The 13,945-nt window shown below is 45.6% G+C and overlaps 1 protein-coding gene across 10 annotated transcripts in view; it reads left to right on the forward strand.

Moving 5' to 3' along the window:
* The window catches only part of WNK2 (WNK lysine deficient protein kinase 2), a 136,250-nt gene that overhangs the window by 91,720 nt on the left and 30,585 nt on the right, over positions 1–13,945 (forward strand). For 9 of the 10 annotated variants that reach the window (XM_069865633.1, XM_069865637.1, XM_069865638.1 and 6 more), the window contains 11 exons: positions 1,116–1,281; positions 1,362–1,478; positions 1,641–1,808; positions 2,087–2,132; positions 3,591–3,707; positions 4,145–5,217; positions 7,102–7,174; positions 8,823–8,878; positions 8,955–9,634; positions 10,825–11,039; positions 13,687–13,902. In XM_069865633.1, the coding sequence (XP_069721734.1) occupies positions 1,116–1,281; positions 1,362–1,478; positions 1,641–1,808; positions 2,087–2,132; positions 3,591–3,707; positions 4,145–5,217; positions 7,102–7,174; positions 8,823–8,878; positions 8,955–9,634; positions 10,825–11,039; positions 13,687–13,902 (2,927 nt within the window). The remainder of the gene's footprint in view (positions 1–1,115; positions 1,282–1,361; positions 1,479–1,640; positions 1,809–2,086; positions 2,133–3,590; positions 3,708–4,144; positions 5,218–7,101; positions 7,175–8,822; positions 8,879–8,954; positions 9,635–10,824; positions 11,040–13,686; positions 13,903–13,945) is intronic. The other variant, XM_069865635.1, reaches the window with a different exon arrangement.

Here is a 13,945-nt window from a genome sequence, read left to right on the forward strand (position 1 = left end):
GCAGCACGGAGAGCACAAGTCAGCACAAATCCTGTAGTCACAGAGGGAGTTACCTACCTGTGCGTAGGTAACTCGGTGCTGAAGCTGGCTTCTGCTTTTGTAGAGTGGAGGGTAACAGCACGTGAATCAGATGGCTGACAGTTGCAGCAAAGGTGTGATGGTCAAAACATGTTTGCTTTCCTAACATGTGAGTTACACATGCAAGGTAGCTGCAAAGGGAATAAGCTGTTCTGTGCAACTAATGTGGAACAAGAAGGAAAATCCTTAAATTTAAGATGGTTAAATAGACACAGGAATAAATTGTTCAGCGAGGTTATGAAACCTCCCAGGCCAGTTTACACAAGCCTCCGTGAGGGCTGAATTCAACAGAGCTGATCATTCCTTGGGGTAATAAATAAGCCAGAATGCCTCACAAGGTTCCTTCCTGATGTGGTTTTTATGAACCTCTGGAAGTTTCCTGCAAATTACTTGCATGTTGGCATTTTCTGTACATGTCATATTGCAATAAGGTTGTTAGGAGCTACTGGCTTTGTTTCCAAAAAGAATATACTGTGGCTGGCTGGCTGGTCCTGTGGGATATTGTGGCATTAAACCTTTCTGATGCTTGAGAACTTCTTGAAGAAGACATGGTCTGGTTGCCTTATGTTAATAGAGAGAGGAGAGGCAGTCTCTTAGGGGCTGCTGTATTATCTTCTCACACTTTTCCTTCATCTCCAGCAAACATAAATTGGCCCTGTTTCGACCTTCTGCTGTGAGTGCAGGCAGGCAAGAGTTGAGAAAACTGGACCTTAGGAAAATAGAAACTTGTGGAGTTAGGAGAGGGACTGTAAAGATCACTGAAGTTACAGGGCTACAGAGATAAATTGATATATAGTGATAGGACTTTCCCTGTGGTATTGGTAGAAATGTTGCTAGATCATTTCATAGTAGGTGTGGTGGCCAGAGTGCATGCCTGACGTGGGGTAGTTCCCTTCACCTTCTTTCAGCCGCTGGCTCAGTTTGGGTGAAAAGAGTGCAGGTGTGCAGTGGGTTTTGCAGATTTGTGTCTTGTCTATAACTCCGTCATGTAGGGTGGTGGTTTTATTTTGGGTGCTTTTTTTCTTTCTCTTACAAAGCTACATGAGTCTGGATGTTGCTTCGGGTAAGGAGATGAGTGACAGCTTTGAAGGAGCCATAGGAAGTGGAAAACAAGAAGGAAAGTCTTCGAAGAAACATAAGAAGTCTACCCGGGCTCGTTCACGCCAGGAGAAGTCCAGCAGACCCAAACTGACCATATTAAATGTAAGTGCAACCCCTTGGAGGGTAACTTTTGGGTTCCTTTGGCTGGGCCAGAAATAACTGTTGTACACCTTTGTCTGCAGGTTTGTAACACGGGGGATAAGATGGTGGAGTGCCAGCTTGAAACACACAATCATAAAATGGTCACTTTTAAGTTTGATTTGGATGGTGACGCACCAGAGGAAATTGCTACGTACATGGTAAGTCTTGGTGATGCAGCTGCGTGCGGTCTTCTAACACACCAAGCTGCTTCAGTCAACTTATTGTGCATGTGTTTATTAACTGAGCTTCCTGGGAGCTGTGGAATGGGGCATTAATCAAAACATTACTGTTTCCCTCTTTATTTTGATGTGGCCTTACAGGTAGAGAATGAATTCATATTGCCAAGTGAAAAAGAGACTTTTATTGAACAAATGAAAGATATTATTGATAAAGCAGAAGATATGCTCAGTGAAGATACAGAAGGAGAGAGAAGTTCTGATCAGGGAACGAGTCCCCAGCAAGATACAGATAGACTGGAAATGAGCGAGGTAAGAAATGTTAAATAGAGATTTCTGTTAAATAGAGATTTCCTTTTCCTCAACAGCTACTCTACGTTAGTTTTAGATCCCATGTTAAAAACCCCAGTTTCTTAGCTAGAAAAATAATGCTTTTACTCTGTTAAGGCATGTAGATGTGGCACTTGGGGACATGGATTAGCAGGCATGGTGGGTTTGGGCTGACAGTTGGACTGGATGAGCTTTGAGGTCTTTTCCAACCTCAGTGGTTCTGTGATTGTATGATTGTTTGGGTTTTGTTTTTCTAACAGGAGAAGCGTCAGTCTCAAATGAAGACACCTGTGTATCAACAAAATGGTAAATGTGCCTTTGAATACAACCGTGGTCTCGTGCTTTAAGGTAGTGATGAGCTCATGCAGAGGTTGGCTCAATTCTGGAAGAAATCCAGCAGTTATGGTTGGTTGGAAATACATCTAGAAATATGGGTATAACAGTGGTCCCTGTTGTTGGCAACCTGCAAGATCACGGGGCTAACCTGGATAAATCTGACCTCTGCGGATGTTTAGGGAAGCCCTGAATTCCACAAGCTGATAATCAGTGGTGGAACAGTTGAGAAAGTATAGGCAGGTACAACAATAACTCCATTTGCAAGAGGAAACTAAAAGATGATATTTGCATCAGTGATATAATGGACATTTCTAACCTGTAAGTCTGCAGCTGCTTTGGTATTACAGGGGGATTCTTGATGTGCCAGGGGAGGGTTTGGTTGGACATTAGGACAAGGTTCTTCCCCCAGAGGGTGATGGAGCACTAGAACAGCTCCCAGGGAAGCAGTCACAGCCCCAAACCTGACAATATTCCAGAAGTCTTTGGCCAAGGCCCTCAGCCCCACGGTGTGAGTGTTGGAGTGTCCTGTGCAGGGACAGGAGTTGGACTCAATGATCCCTGTAGGTCTCTTCCAACTCACGGCGTTCCTGATTCTATGATTCTGAACACAAGGGTATTCTATGGGATTTACAGCCAAATGACACAGGAAGGGAATTGGCCCTTGATTCTCCCTGTGAGTTCATGCTAGTGGGAAAAATGAAACCTCTGCTGAAGGAAGCAGTGTTGCCAATATTTTTGTTACTGCCTGTGGTGCTGTGCCTTTGCTCTGTGCTGGCGGGGAAAGAAGGAGAATTTAAACTTCTTTGTCAAGTGCAGATACTGGGTAATCCTCCAAACTAGGCTTTCTACTCATAAGAACTGGTTTATTTTTTTGCACGTAAAGGTCATATAATTTTCTCTGTACACCTTTCTTAACATAACATCCATATTTCTACTATTGGAAGTGACAAAGTGTGCGAAGTTCTGATTTGCCATTTCCATGAGCTGGACTCTATGGTCTTTGTTGGTCCATTCCAACTCAGGACATTCTAAGATTCTGTGTAAAAGGGAATATTAGCTGTAAAAGTTAAACTGAGTAAACTTTACAAAATAACAGATTTTTCATTATGAGAAAACTGTCCACAGTACCATTAATGAATTTTTCATGTATGTAACTGCTACCTTCCTGAAAGTATGAACGCTTGAAAATAAATTTTCAGATACCTTAAACTATGTGGCAGAATCAGGAGGTATCGTTGACTTCCATAAGGGATCAGAATCAAGTGATGAGCCATTGATTTAATCTTGAGAGATGCTGTAGACATTCTGGTTTTCTTTCTAAACATGGAAATTAAGACCAGGTTTTGACAGATTACCTGGAATGAATGAAAACTGTGTTTGAAATGTGAATGAAAAATGTGTTTACTTTTGTTTCTTTTTAATTCCTAGTTTTGCATACAGGAAAAAGGTGGTTTATTATCTGTCCAGTTGTGGAAAACCCTACTACTGATGCACCGGAGTTTTCTCCACCGGTACCTCAGAGCGCACAGCAGTCTGAAGGGCCAGGTACTTATAAACTTGATAGAAAATGGGTTCTTCTCTGAATTTGCTGTGTCATAGCTCTTTTGTTATCACTTAACTCAGTTGTAATTGTTTCACTTCATTTAGTCGGAGGAAGAAAATTATTAATTTTGTTAAGTAAGTCATGTATTTTAAGCATGTTTCTGGTATTGAACCAAATTAGGGGTATTTATTTGAGTTTCAGCAAAGTCTTTGTATTTTAACTTTGCCTTACGTTGTGGGTTCTAGTCACTGCTGATTGAATAAGCAGTGTCTTTTCAGTTTAGCGTTTTTGCATCATGTGCAATTTTGGGTTCTTTGACTTTTTCTGATGGGTTAGGGCTAGATGCGGTTAGCACAGCTTAGCAGGAGGTTCTGCGCTTCCTTTCTTTCATTCTGTGCAGCTCATAAAGAACTTAACCTGATGTTTGTGTTCTTCCTAGACCTGGAGCAGTCGGATGATCAGCAAGGAAGCTCTGCAGTGACGGACCCGCCCAGTGTGTTGGCTTGTCAGCAGCTTCCCCTCCAAGCAGGTGTATGCGACAGCCCTGCCGGAGCCTCCTTGTCTCTGGCACAAGCACCGTCAGCTGGTTTACCGAGCCAGGTGGAGTTTTCCAGTCCAGCACCATCCGGAGCCACTCCAAATATCTTGGAGCAGGTGGCTGCTAATGGAGGTCAGCTGGAGTACGCTCCACTGAAGGCAGCGATGCCCGCCCCACCAGGCACTCCTCTGCCCCGTGCTGCCTTGCTGGAGGAGCCTCCCGACACTCTTCTTGCTCCTCAGCACCTGCAGCCGCAGGCTGACGAGGACCCGTGTGTCCCTGACGTGGAGATAGCTTGTTGCAGCGTTGGGCCACACAAGTCTGTCCCAGCGGCGCCTGTGACGGCAGCGGAGCTCTGCCCTCTCCCTGTCCTCCCAGATTCCGTGGTTTTGGAGCGGCAGCCTGCAGCACAGGTCCCTCACCTGCCAGAGGCCGGCCAGCCTGGCGCGGTGCAGCACTCCTTCGTGAGCCAAGTGTTCCCTGCAGCCACCACCGATCCTCTCGCTCTGGCAGGGTCTCAACTCCAGAGCCCTACGCAGGTGCCGGTGGCAGCATCCCAGCAGCACACGGTGCTGTGCCCGGCGCAGCCCGTGGCCTGCGCCAGCGTGGGGGTCAGCCTGCTGCAACAGCAGCAAACGAGCACTGCCGAGTCCGATGGCGAGGGGCCGCCCAGGGTGGACTTTGTTGACAACACAATCAAGAGCCTCGATGAGAAGCTGCGCAATTTGCTTTACCAGGAATATGTTCCTACTTCTTCTGCATCGGCAGGGACTCCAGACACCTCTGTCCCCTTAGAACAGGGTGACAGCGAATTCACCTTGACACCTTTTCCTGAAGATCAAGCTCCTGCGGTGGCGTTGGATTTGAGAGAAACAGGCCATAGTGTTGCAGATACCAGCCAGGAGGCGAAAGCTGCTGCTGAGACTCAGCCAGTGCCACACGTGCCATCCGAGGTCTCGCCCTACCCAGTACTGGTTAGTCCTGCAGGGGCTCTGTCCCGCCTACCCCAAATCCAGCTGTAGGGACATCACCAAAGCAGAGCTCAGAACCAACCAGCCTGTGGTATAGATTACTTGCTCCTCTACACATTTTACATTTCTGCTTCCATTTTCATTGGTTGACTGCTTTCCAACGTGAAAATTCTCTTTAAGTTCTCCTAAAGTACATCAAAAGTTTTCTGATGTTGTTCTGACTCATTTTACATAAAGGCTTGATAGTTAAAGCCAAATTTTTCTTCTGAGTTGAAAAGTTGTCTAATATTTTAATTAATTCTCCTCCTTTTCTGTTCTGTTTCTAAAGCAGGCAGAAATCAGATGGCTTTTTGTTGCTTAAAAATGTAAAACACAGGAGGAGTATAGCCATTTAATCATAGACTCGTTAATGTTGGAAGAGACCGCTAAGATACCAAGTCCAACTGTCAGCCCAGTGCCACCATTTAAGTTCCGATGAAGGTGATCATGTGTCAATAGGAATAATAATTATATATTAAAAAATGGCAGTGATCATCATGCCTGCCTTCCATCAGTCTGAACAAAATAAACACTTCAGGAGCCCTTGCTTTGTTCACGTGTTGCAGCTAAAGGAAAACACTCTGTAGGTGGAAGCTTCCAGTAATGATTTCTTTTGTCTTCCCCTGAACTCAGCAGAGCAAGACTTCACTGGAAAGCGTGTAAGGAAAGCTGCAGCGGGTGGTCTGGGACATTGTTCACTTGATGTTTTGTAGAATCCTAGGATCATGGAATAGTTTGGATTGGAAGGGACCTCTAAGCCCATCCAGTCCCACCCCCTGCCATGGGCAGGGACACCTCCCACTGGATCAGGTTGCTTCAAACCCCATCCAACCTGGCCTTGAACCCCTCCAGGGATGGGGCAGCCACCACTGCTCTGGACAACCTGGGCCAGGGTCTCCCCACCCTCACAGCAGAACATTTCTCCCTAAATCTCATCTCAGTCTTCACTCTTTCAGCTGAAAACCATTCCCCTTGTCCTATCCCTGTACTCCCTGATCCAGAGCCCCTCCCCAGATTTCCTGGAGCCCCTTTCTGTACTGGAAGCTGCTCTAAGGTCTCCCCGGAGCCTTCTCCAGGCTGAACAACCCCAACTTCCTCAGCCTGTCCTCATAGGGGAGGTGCTCCAGCCCTTGGATCATTTGACTGCCGGCCCGTGTTGCATTCTTCTAATTAAAATCCTGAGTTTATGAAATTCAACGGATTTGCAGCGTGTTCTGCTAGATCACCAGTGTTTATCACGTTGGAAAAGTAGCATTTCTGGAGATAATTACATCACCACTAGCAAGGATGAGGCTATTCCGTGTAGTGTCAGCTGGCTGACCCGTATCAACTGCTCAAAAGCTGCTGTATGTTACAGGGAAGCTGGATGCACTTGACTAACTCATTAGGAAATGTTGTTTACAATTATAAACAACTTTCTACAGCAGGTAAAATTCTCGCACTGTATAAGTTGTTCTCTCCAGTCATCTGGAGTTGTCCTGTTAAAATCTGTGCCGATAAGAGAGACAGTGAATTTCTGCAGAGACACACACAGATGAAAAATGTACAGTCTGGCTGGAAAAGCAAACCAGTGCAACCCCCCAAACTGATACCTATCAGTCAGTGCCTGTTTTATATTAACTTGGGCTGCAGTTCCCTCTGAGACACTGCCACTGCTTTTTATCTTTCAAGGGAGGGAAAAAAGGGAGATGTTGAAGGCAGAGCTAGAAGGTCACTTCCACAGACACTATAAAATAGTTTAATATTCCACAATAGTGTGAGGGCAGAGTGGGGTGTAAAGAGAATGCATTGCCTTTCAGAGTTGTGTGTGAGACTGAAATTCTTTTTCTTTCTTCTTTTTACTGAAAGTTTGAAAAGCCTGAGATCACCAACATCAGTGCTTATTCCTCAGAAGCAAGAGGTGGGTCAGCAAAAGCAAAAGGTAATGCTTCTTTCTTTCACAAACAGCAGAGCAGCAGAGATGTGGCTGTACCAGTGCGTGGTCCTCTCCTTGGGCGTCCCCTTGCTCCTCACCCTCCTGGTTAACTGCAGAGGCATTTTCGGTCATGTTTGTAATATAACTAATATTAAACATCTTATAACATCTATACATCAAACATGCATAACTAATGTTAAACTTGTAATTTAACTAATATTAAACATCTTCTGCCAAGATTCCTAGAAAGAAACTGTCATAGAAACATGGAATGGTTTGGGTTGGAAGGGACCTCAAAGCCCACCCAGTCCCACCTCCTGCCATGGGCAGGGACACCTCCCACTGGATCAGGGTGCTCGTTGCCTCCACCTGCCTCACAGGTGGACTTATTTTAAACCATAAATATTACATAATGCACACTCTGTGGTGCCTGTAGAGTGTGTTCACATGGAAGGCTGTGTTCCTAATAATAAATTCCCAGTGCCCTTACACAATCCAAACAGAAAGTCCCTTGGATTTCTTGGGTTTTATAAAAACATATGGACAAAAATAATACGATTGAGGGTAGCCCCTCTGGGGGTGAAGCCTGGAAGATTTTCAAGGAAGTCATGGAATGGTTTGGGTCGGAAGGGACCTTAAAGCTCATCCTGTTCCAACCCCCCTGCCATGGTGAACTAATAAAGAATATATTTCTTAAGGTGCTTTGAGATACAATGACACGTTCTATAATAACATAGTAGGAGCCAGAGTAAGAAACATGCTCTGTTTACCTGTCTTGAAAATCATGAGAAGCGTTGAGGGAAGAGGAACCTGAACATGCTCCTGCTGCCGTGGGCGGGCTGGGGGAGTGCTTAGAATATCTACTTTTTTGGGATTGCTGTGGCAAAGTTGGCTGCCAGGTTTGTGTGACAGCGTTCTTGTCCTTGTAGGTCAGCATGAGAGGGGGAAACTTTGGTTAGTCTACGTTTGTTTATCTCACTCCAGATGAAGACAAGAGTTTGCAAGTGAAAGTAGCACTGCACAGTAAAATTAATGTCTCTTAGATAGCATCATGCAGTGATGGATTTCACCATCTCAGAACTATGAAGGGACAGAGTTTTGCCTTTACCCAAATACCTTAGTAAGGCAGGCCCAAAGTACTGCTCAGATTTCATTCTTCTGATTGATTCCTTAAAATTTTTCAATCAACTAATGAAACTGAAGACTCTTTCTGTTTGAATTATCCAAATCAATAGTCTGAAGGGGGTGCCTTCCTGCAGATATATAATATTGTTATCACTATTGCCTGCTGCTTTACAGATCCTGTATTACAAAGGTTGGATATTTAAGTTGTTCCTCAATGCTGCACTTTATCACACTTACCCAATCATGGAATGGTTTGGGCTGGAAGGGCCCTCAAAGTCCATCCTGTTCCAACCCCCTATCTTGGCCAGAGACACCTCGCACTGGCTCATGTGGCTCAAAGCCTCGTCCAACCTGGCCTTGAACACCACCATTCCCCCTCATCCTGTCCCTGCATTCTCTGATGAAAAGCCCCTCGTCAGCTTTCCTGCAGCCCACTTTAAGTACTGGAAGGACCTCAGTTTATCACAATGTCATGTTGGGTTTTATTATCATAAAGCATTCTAGATATCAATATATAATTTTCCAACAGGTTCAGCTGCAAGCATCGCTTTAGCTCCTCCTGCTACACCAAAAGGCCTCCTTCAGGTAACCAGAAACTCGAGCAGTTTTATGCTTGCATGTTGGAGTTAGTTTCAGAATTAATCTCCATTATTTTCTCCAGGTTCCGCCCACGTCATCAAGCATAGCTCAACAGATGGAAACTTCTAAAAGGAGCGAGAAGGCGAAGACTTCATCTGCACACACGGATATTGTAACACAGCTCTCTACAGCAGATGGGTTGATAAATAACCTTCAGAAAGATGACTCTCTAGACTCTGGTTCCTATGGAAAACAGCCTGAGACTCATGATAGTGGTACACCAGCCAAAACGATTGGCAGGTTTTCAGTAATCAGCACACAAGATGAATTAACTTTGACAGCCCCACACTGCTTAAGGTTCTCGGCACCCCCAGACGTCTATTTGGATGAGCTCCCTTCCAGCCCTGATCTGAAGACAGCAGTCCGACGGATGCAAACAGCCTCTTCTGTCGATGTCCTCTGTGACCAGGGCTCGAGTGATTCTGCTGATGAGCCTTTCCCTCGGCAGCCAGCGGCTGCTGCTCAGCTTTCCCCCCCGAGCAGTAGCGCAGCCACTGACTTAATTAAAAAAGCGACTGCTTTTCTGCAAAGATCTGGAAAAGCTGGGTCGCCAGGCCTCGATTCACCCAATGGGCAAGGAGCAAAAATCCCCACCATCAACATAACATCTTTCCACTCACAGTCATCTTACATGAGCAGCGACAATGATTCAGAGTTTGAAGATGCAGATATGAAGAAAGAATTGCAGAACCTGAGAGAAAAGTATGTTGGGGTTGCAAAAACTACCAAGGGAGCTTGTGCTAAGATGCTTAGACAGCATCTCTGCGTGTCATGAGCAAATATGTGATTTTCACAGCTGTAGTGAGTAAACTAGTTCTGGGCAAATTAGGGACCTTCCCCCAAGTGTCATATTGCATCGTCTTACACATTGCTTTATTTGTCGGTTCCATTTAGAAGAAGAATAATGCAATAATAGCTTTTTAACCTCCAAAATATTGCTGTTTCAATGTCCAGTTGCTTCAGTGCAAAGCTATGTTGATATGGTAGCAAACACTAGCACATTTAATGTACGTGACGGTAGAGTCCAATGTGAAAGCTATTAAAAGCAGCATAAAAATAATGTGGGTGCCTGGTAGACAGCTGCTGGGTGTTCTCTTCAAGGATGATATAGATTATCAAGTCTACAGACCCATCACTATTCCCAGACTTACTTCTACAGTAGATACTTACCAAGTAGGTACTAGAGGGAGGCACTCACTTTGCCTCCCATCAGATTGCATCAAGTCATCGGTCCTGGGAAGCTGGGTCAGCCTCGGGGAGCCTCTCGTGCTGCCGGTCCTGAGAACTAGGTTCTTTAAATTTGGACATTTTCTTTCCTGGCAGTTGACAGGTGAAAATAAGCATGAGATGCTCATTTAAACTTTTTCTTAAGGGGTAATGATGTCACTGAATGCAGGAGATACATTTCTTTTAAACAGCACTGCTGTTTTGCAAAACCTTTAAACCAGCTTTGTGGCATCATGAAATCCATGTTATAAATCAGGGAATGATTCATGTGCTACTAGCATTTTTGTGGGAAGCGCCTGTTGAACCCCTTCAAACCAATGTACATGCCCTGAGAGCTAACTTGTTTGAAGGCACTGGTTTGAAGAGAGAAATTCTACAATACATTGGAGTTCGTGTCAGAGCTTATGTCAAAATCAAGTGTTTTTACTGAGGATGTTGAAAATCTTTTTAACTGTCCGTGATTCTTTCTTACAAATGAAGTGGCCGAGAAGTCAGTCACGCATTTGCCAGGTAGATTGTCACAACTTTACATACTTTAGGATGACCAGTTGATTGTTTTATAACCAAAGACTGGTTTGTTTCTTTTTTAATAACTAATTATGTTGTCAAGATGTGGTGCTTTATCAGATACATCACTAGCAGTGTTCTTTATTTTTTATGTTTAGGCATATGAAAGAAATTGCTGAACTTCAGACCCAGCAGAAGAATGAGATAGAAGCCCTATATATTCGGTTAGGCAAACCCCTTCCCCCTAACCTGGGGTTCCTTCACTCAGCCCCACCAAGCAGCCGTCGCCGAAGAACCAGCAAAAATAAATTGAAAGGTGGAAAACTATTAAACCCTCTGGTCCAGCAGCTCAGGAGTGGAACATCAAGCACAAGTAGGTACACTAGGTTGCTTTCTGTGCTTCTGTTAGAATCATAGAATTATAGAATAGTTGGGTTGGAGGGGACCTTAAAGATCATCTAATTCCAATGCCCCTGCCATGGGCATGGACATCTCCCACCAGAAGAATCATGGAATTGTGGAATGGATTGGGTTAGGTTGGAAGGGACCTCAAACCCCATCCAGTTCCAACACCTGCCATGGGCAGGGACTCCTCCCACTGTATCAGGTTGCTCAGAGTCCCATCCAACCTGGCCTTGAAAATATCCAGGAATGGGGCAGCCATGACTTCCCTGGACAAATTTGCTTTTAATTAAAGATATCATCTGAAATAGGAACAGTAAAGATGCTCAGAGGCAACACGTTCTGTGATCCACCTTGAATCTCAGATTTCTTGCCTAAAGGAACTGGAGCAACATTCAATGCTTTATACATCTTTAGCTGCTGTGCAGCTGATGTGCGTAGGTTTTATCATAGAATTATGGCCTATAAGATCATCCAGTCCAACAACAGACTTTTTGAAGCCCTCCGGGGGGGAGACTCCACAATTGCCCTGGGCAGACTCTGCCAGGGCTTCACCGCTCTGTCAGGGAAGATTTTTTCCTGATATTCAACCTGGCATGACTTGAGGCCATTTATCACTTGTTCCTTGGGAGAAGAGCCCATCACCCACCTCACCACAACCTCCTTTCCAGGAGCTGCAGAGAGCAAGGAGGTCTCTCTGCAGCCTCCTCTTCCCCAGGCTAAGCAGCCCCAGGTTCCTCAGCCACTCCCAGAACCCCTGGATTCCAGACCCTTCCCCAGCTCCGTTCCCTTCTCTAGATGTGGTCCAGACCCTCGATGTCTTTCTTGGAGTGAGGGGCCCAAAACTGAACCCAGGATTCAAAGTGCAGCTTCACCAGCACTGGGTGCAGGGGGACAATCCCTTCCCTGCTCCTGCTGGCCACACCATGGCTGATCCAAGCCGGGATGCTGTTGGCCTTCTTGGCCACCCAGGCATTCTGCTTCCTTTCCTTGTGATGAGGTATTCTGAATGTCTGCAGTTCTTAATCTAACTCTTTTCTAGTTTGTTCTTGTGTACTCTAGTCTTTTTTTTTCCTCTTGTCTCTCCACAAAACCCTCTGTCTCCACTCACAGATGTCAGCTCACGTCAGTCTGCTACCCTCTTCCAAAGAATGTGAACCTGTTTCTGCATAAAATGCCCCAATTCTCTTGGGTTCTGTGTCACCTTCGGTTAGAGGACAGAACACTGCTGAATCAGACTACTGCTTTCCTTCTTGCATTTCCTTTGTTTTATTTTCCTGGGGTTTGAGTCTCTGTGTAAAGTTCATGTTATCTCTGTGAATCTATGTTCATGCCTGAGTCTTCCCATCCCTGACTGTGTAGATCCTTTGTCCTTCCCAGGTCGTTTCTCAGGGGCCGTGAGCAGGCAGTTTCTATCTAGTTGCTGATGTAATTGTCATTTCCACTGCCAGATGCTTTTGCCGTTAAATCCGTGTAACAAAGAATTACAAAGTTATTCTAGTGTTAAAACCTCTTTATCTGAGATATCTGTGTAGATAGATATATAGAGACATATTTATGTATAGATGTGTCTCTACACACAGAGAGCTATAAAGAAAAAGGTCCTTATGTCTTTGCAGCAAGTTTTTACTTCTCTCCATTATCTTGCTATCACCTTTCATGTTTAAGAGCAAACCTACATGTTCTGCTCACTCGTTCTGTGTGTTCAGCCCTCCTACTTTGGCACATCTACAGCGGTCACTTTATTTCACCAGCACTGCTGGTGAGGTCCTGACTCCAACCTTGCCGAAAAAGAAACTGTAAGAATCAAACCTAGTGGATAAGCTTCTTGGAGAAACTGGATCAGTGTTAGCGAGTGTAGGTTATTTTCTGGTGCAGGCTATCTAGAAAGCCCGGAAAGCCAACCATGTCCCGGGCTGCATCCAAAGCAGTGGGGCCAGCAGGGACAGGGAGGGGATTCTGCCCCTCTGCTCTGCTCTGGTGAGACCCCACCTGGAGTCCTGAGCACAGGAAGGATGTGGAGCTGTTGGAGTGAATCCAGAGGAGGCCACAAAGATGATCCAAGGGCTGGAGCAACTCCCATTTGAGGACAGGCTGAGAGATTTGGGGTTGTTCAGCTTGGAGAATAAAAGGCTCTGAGGAGACCTTAGAGCAGCTTCCAGGACTGAAAGGGGCTCCAGGAAATCTGGGGAGGGGCTCTGGATCAGGGAGTGCAGCGATAGGATGAGGGGGTATGTTTTACAGCTGCAAGAGGAGAGACTGAGATGAGACATTAGGAAGAAATGTTTTGCTGTGAGGGTGGGGAGGCCATGGCCCAGGTTGCCCAGAGCAGTGGTGGCTGCTCCATCCCTGGAGGGGTTCAAGGCCAGGTTGGATGGGGCTTGGAGACCCTGATCCAGTGGGAGGTGTCCCTGCCCATGGCAGGGGTTGGAACAGGATGGACTTTGAAGTCTCTTCTTGGTCAAGCTTTTCTGTGATTCTGTGCTTCATGCAGCACTTCAGAATTGTAAACTGTTCTTCCTCTTAGGGGCAAATTCATACTTATTTAGGCATGGGTTTTTCCTCAGTCGTCTCCACACATTTCCCATGGTGTGCATTTTATTTGTTTGCTCTTTCAGGTAATCTCTCAGACTCTAAAGATTCACCCCACAAAGAAACACCCAAAACTCAGCCTGGATCTCCCGAAGCAGCAGCAGTAACTTCCACGGCATCATCCACCTTTGGAAAGGCTGTTCAGACACAGCAGCCGTGCTCTGTCAAAGCCTCTTTGTCTTCTGACATCTGCTCCGGCTTAGGCCCTGAAGGAGGTGACGTGAACGCAAGCTCTGGCCAAGGTGATTTTTTTCCCTCCAGCTGCCTGGCGTGGCTTCCAGCACA

This window comes from Phaenicophaeus curvirostris, chromosome 11 (assembly GCF_032191515.1).
Source record: "Phaenicophaeus curvirostris isolate KB17595 chromosome 11, BPBGC_Pcur_1.0, whole genome shotgun sequence".
Classification (NCBI taxonomy): Eukaryota; Metazoa; Chordata; class Aves; order Cuculiformes; family Cuculidae; genus Phaenicophaeus; species Phaenicophaeus curvirostris.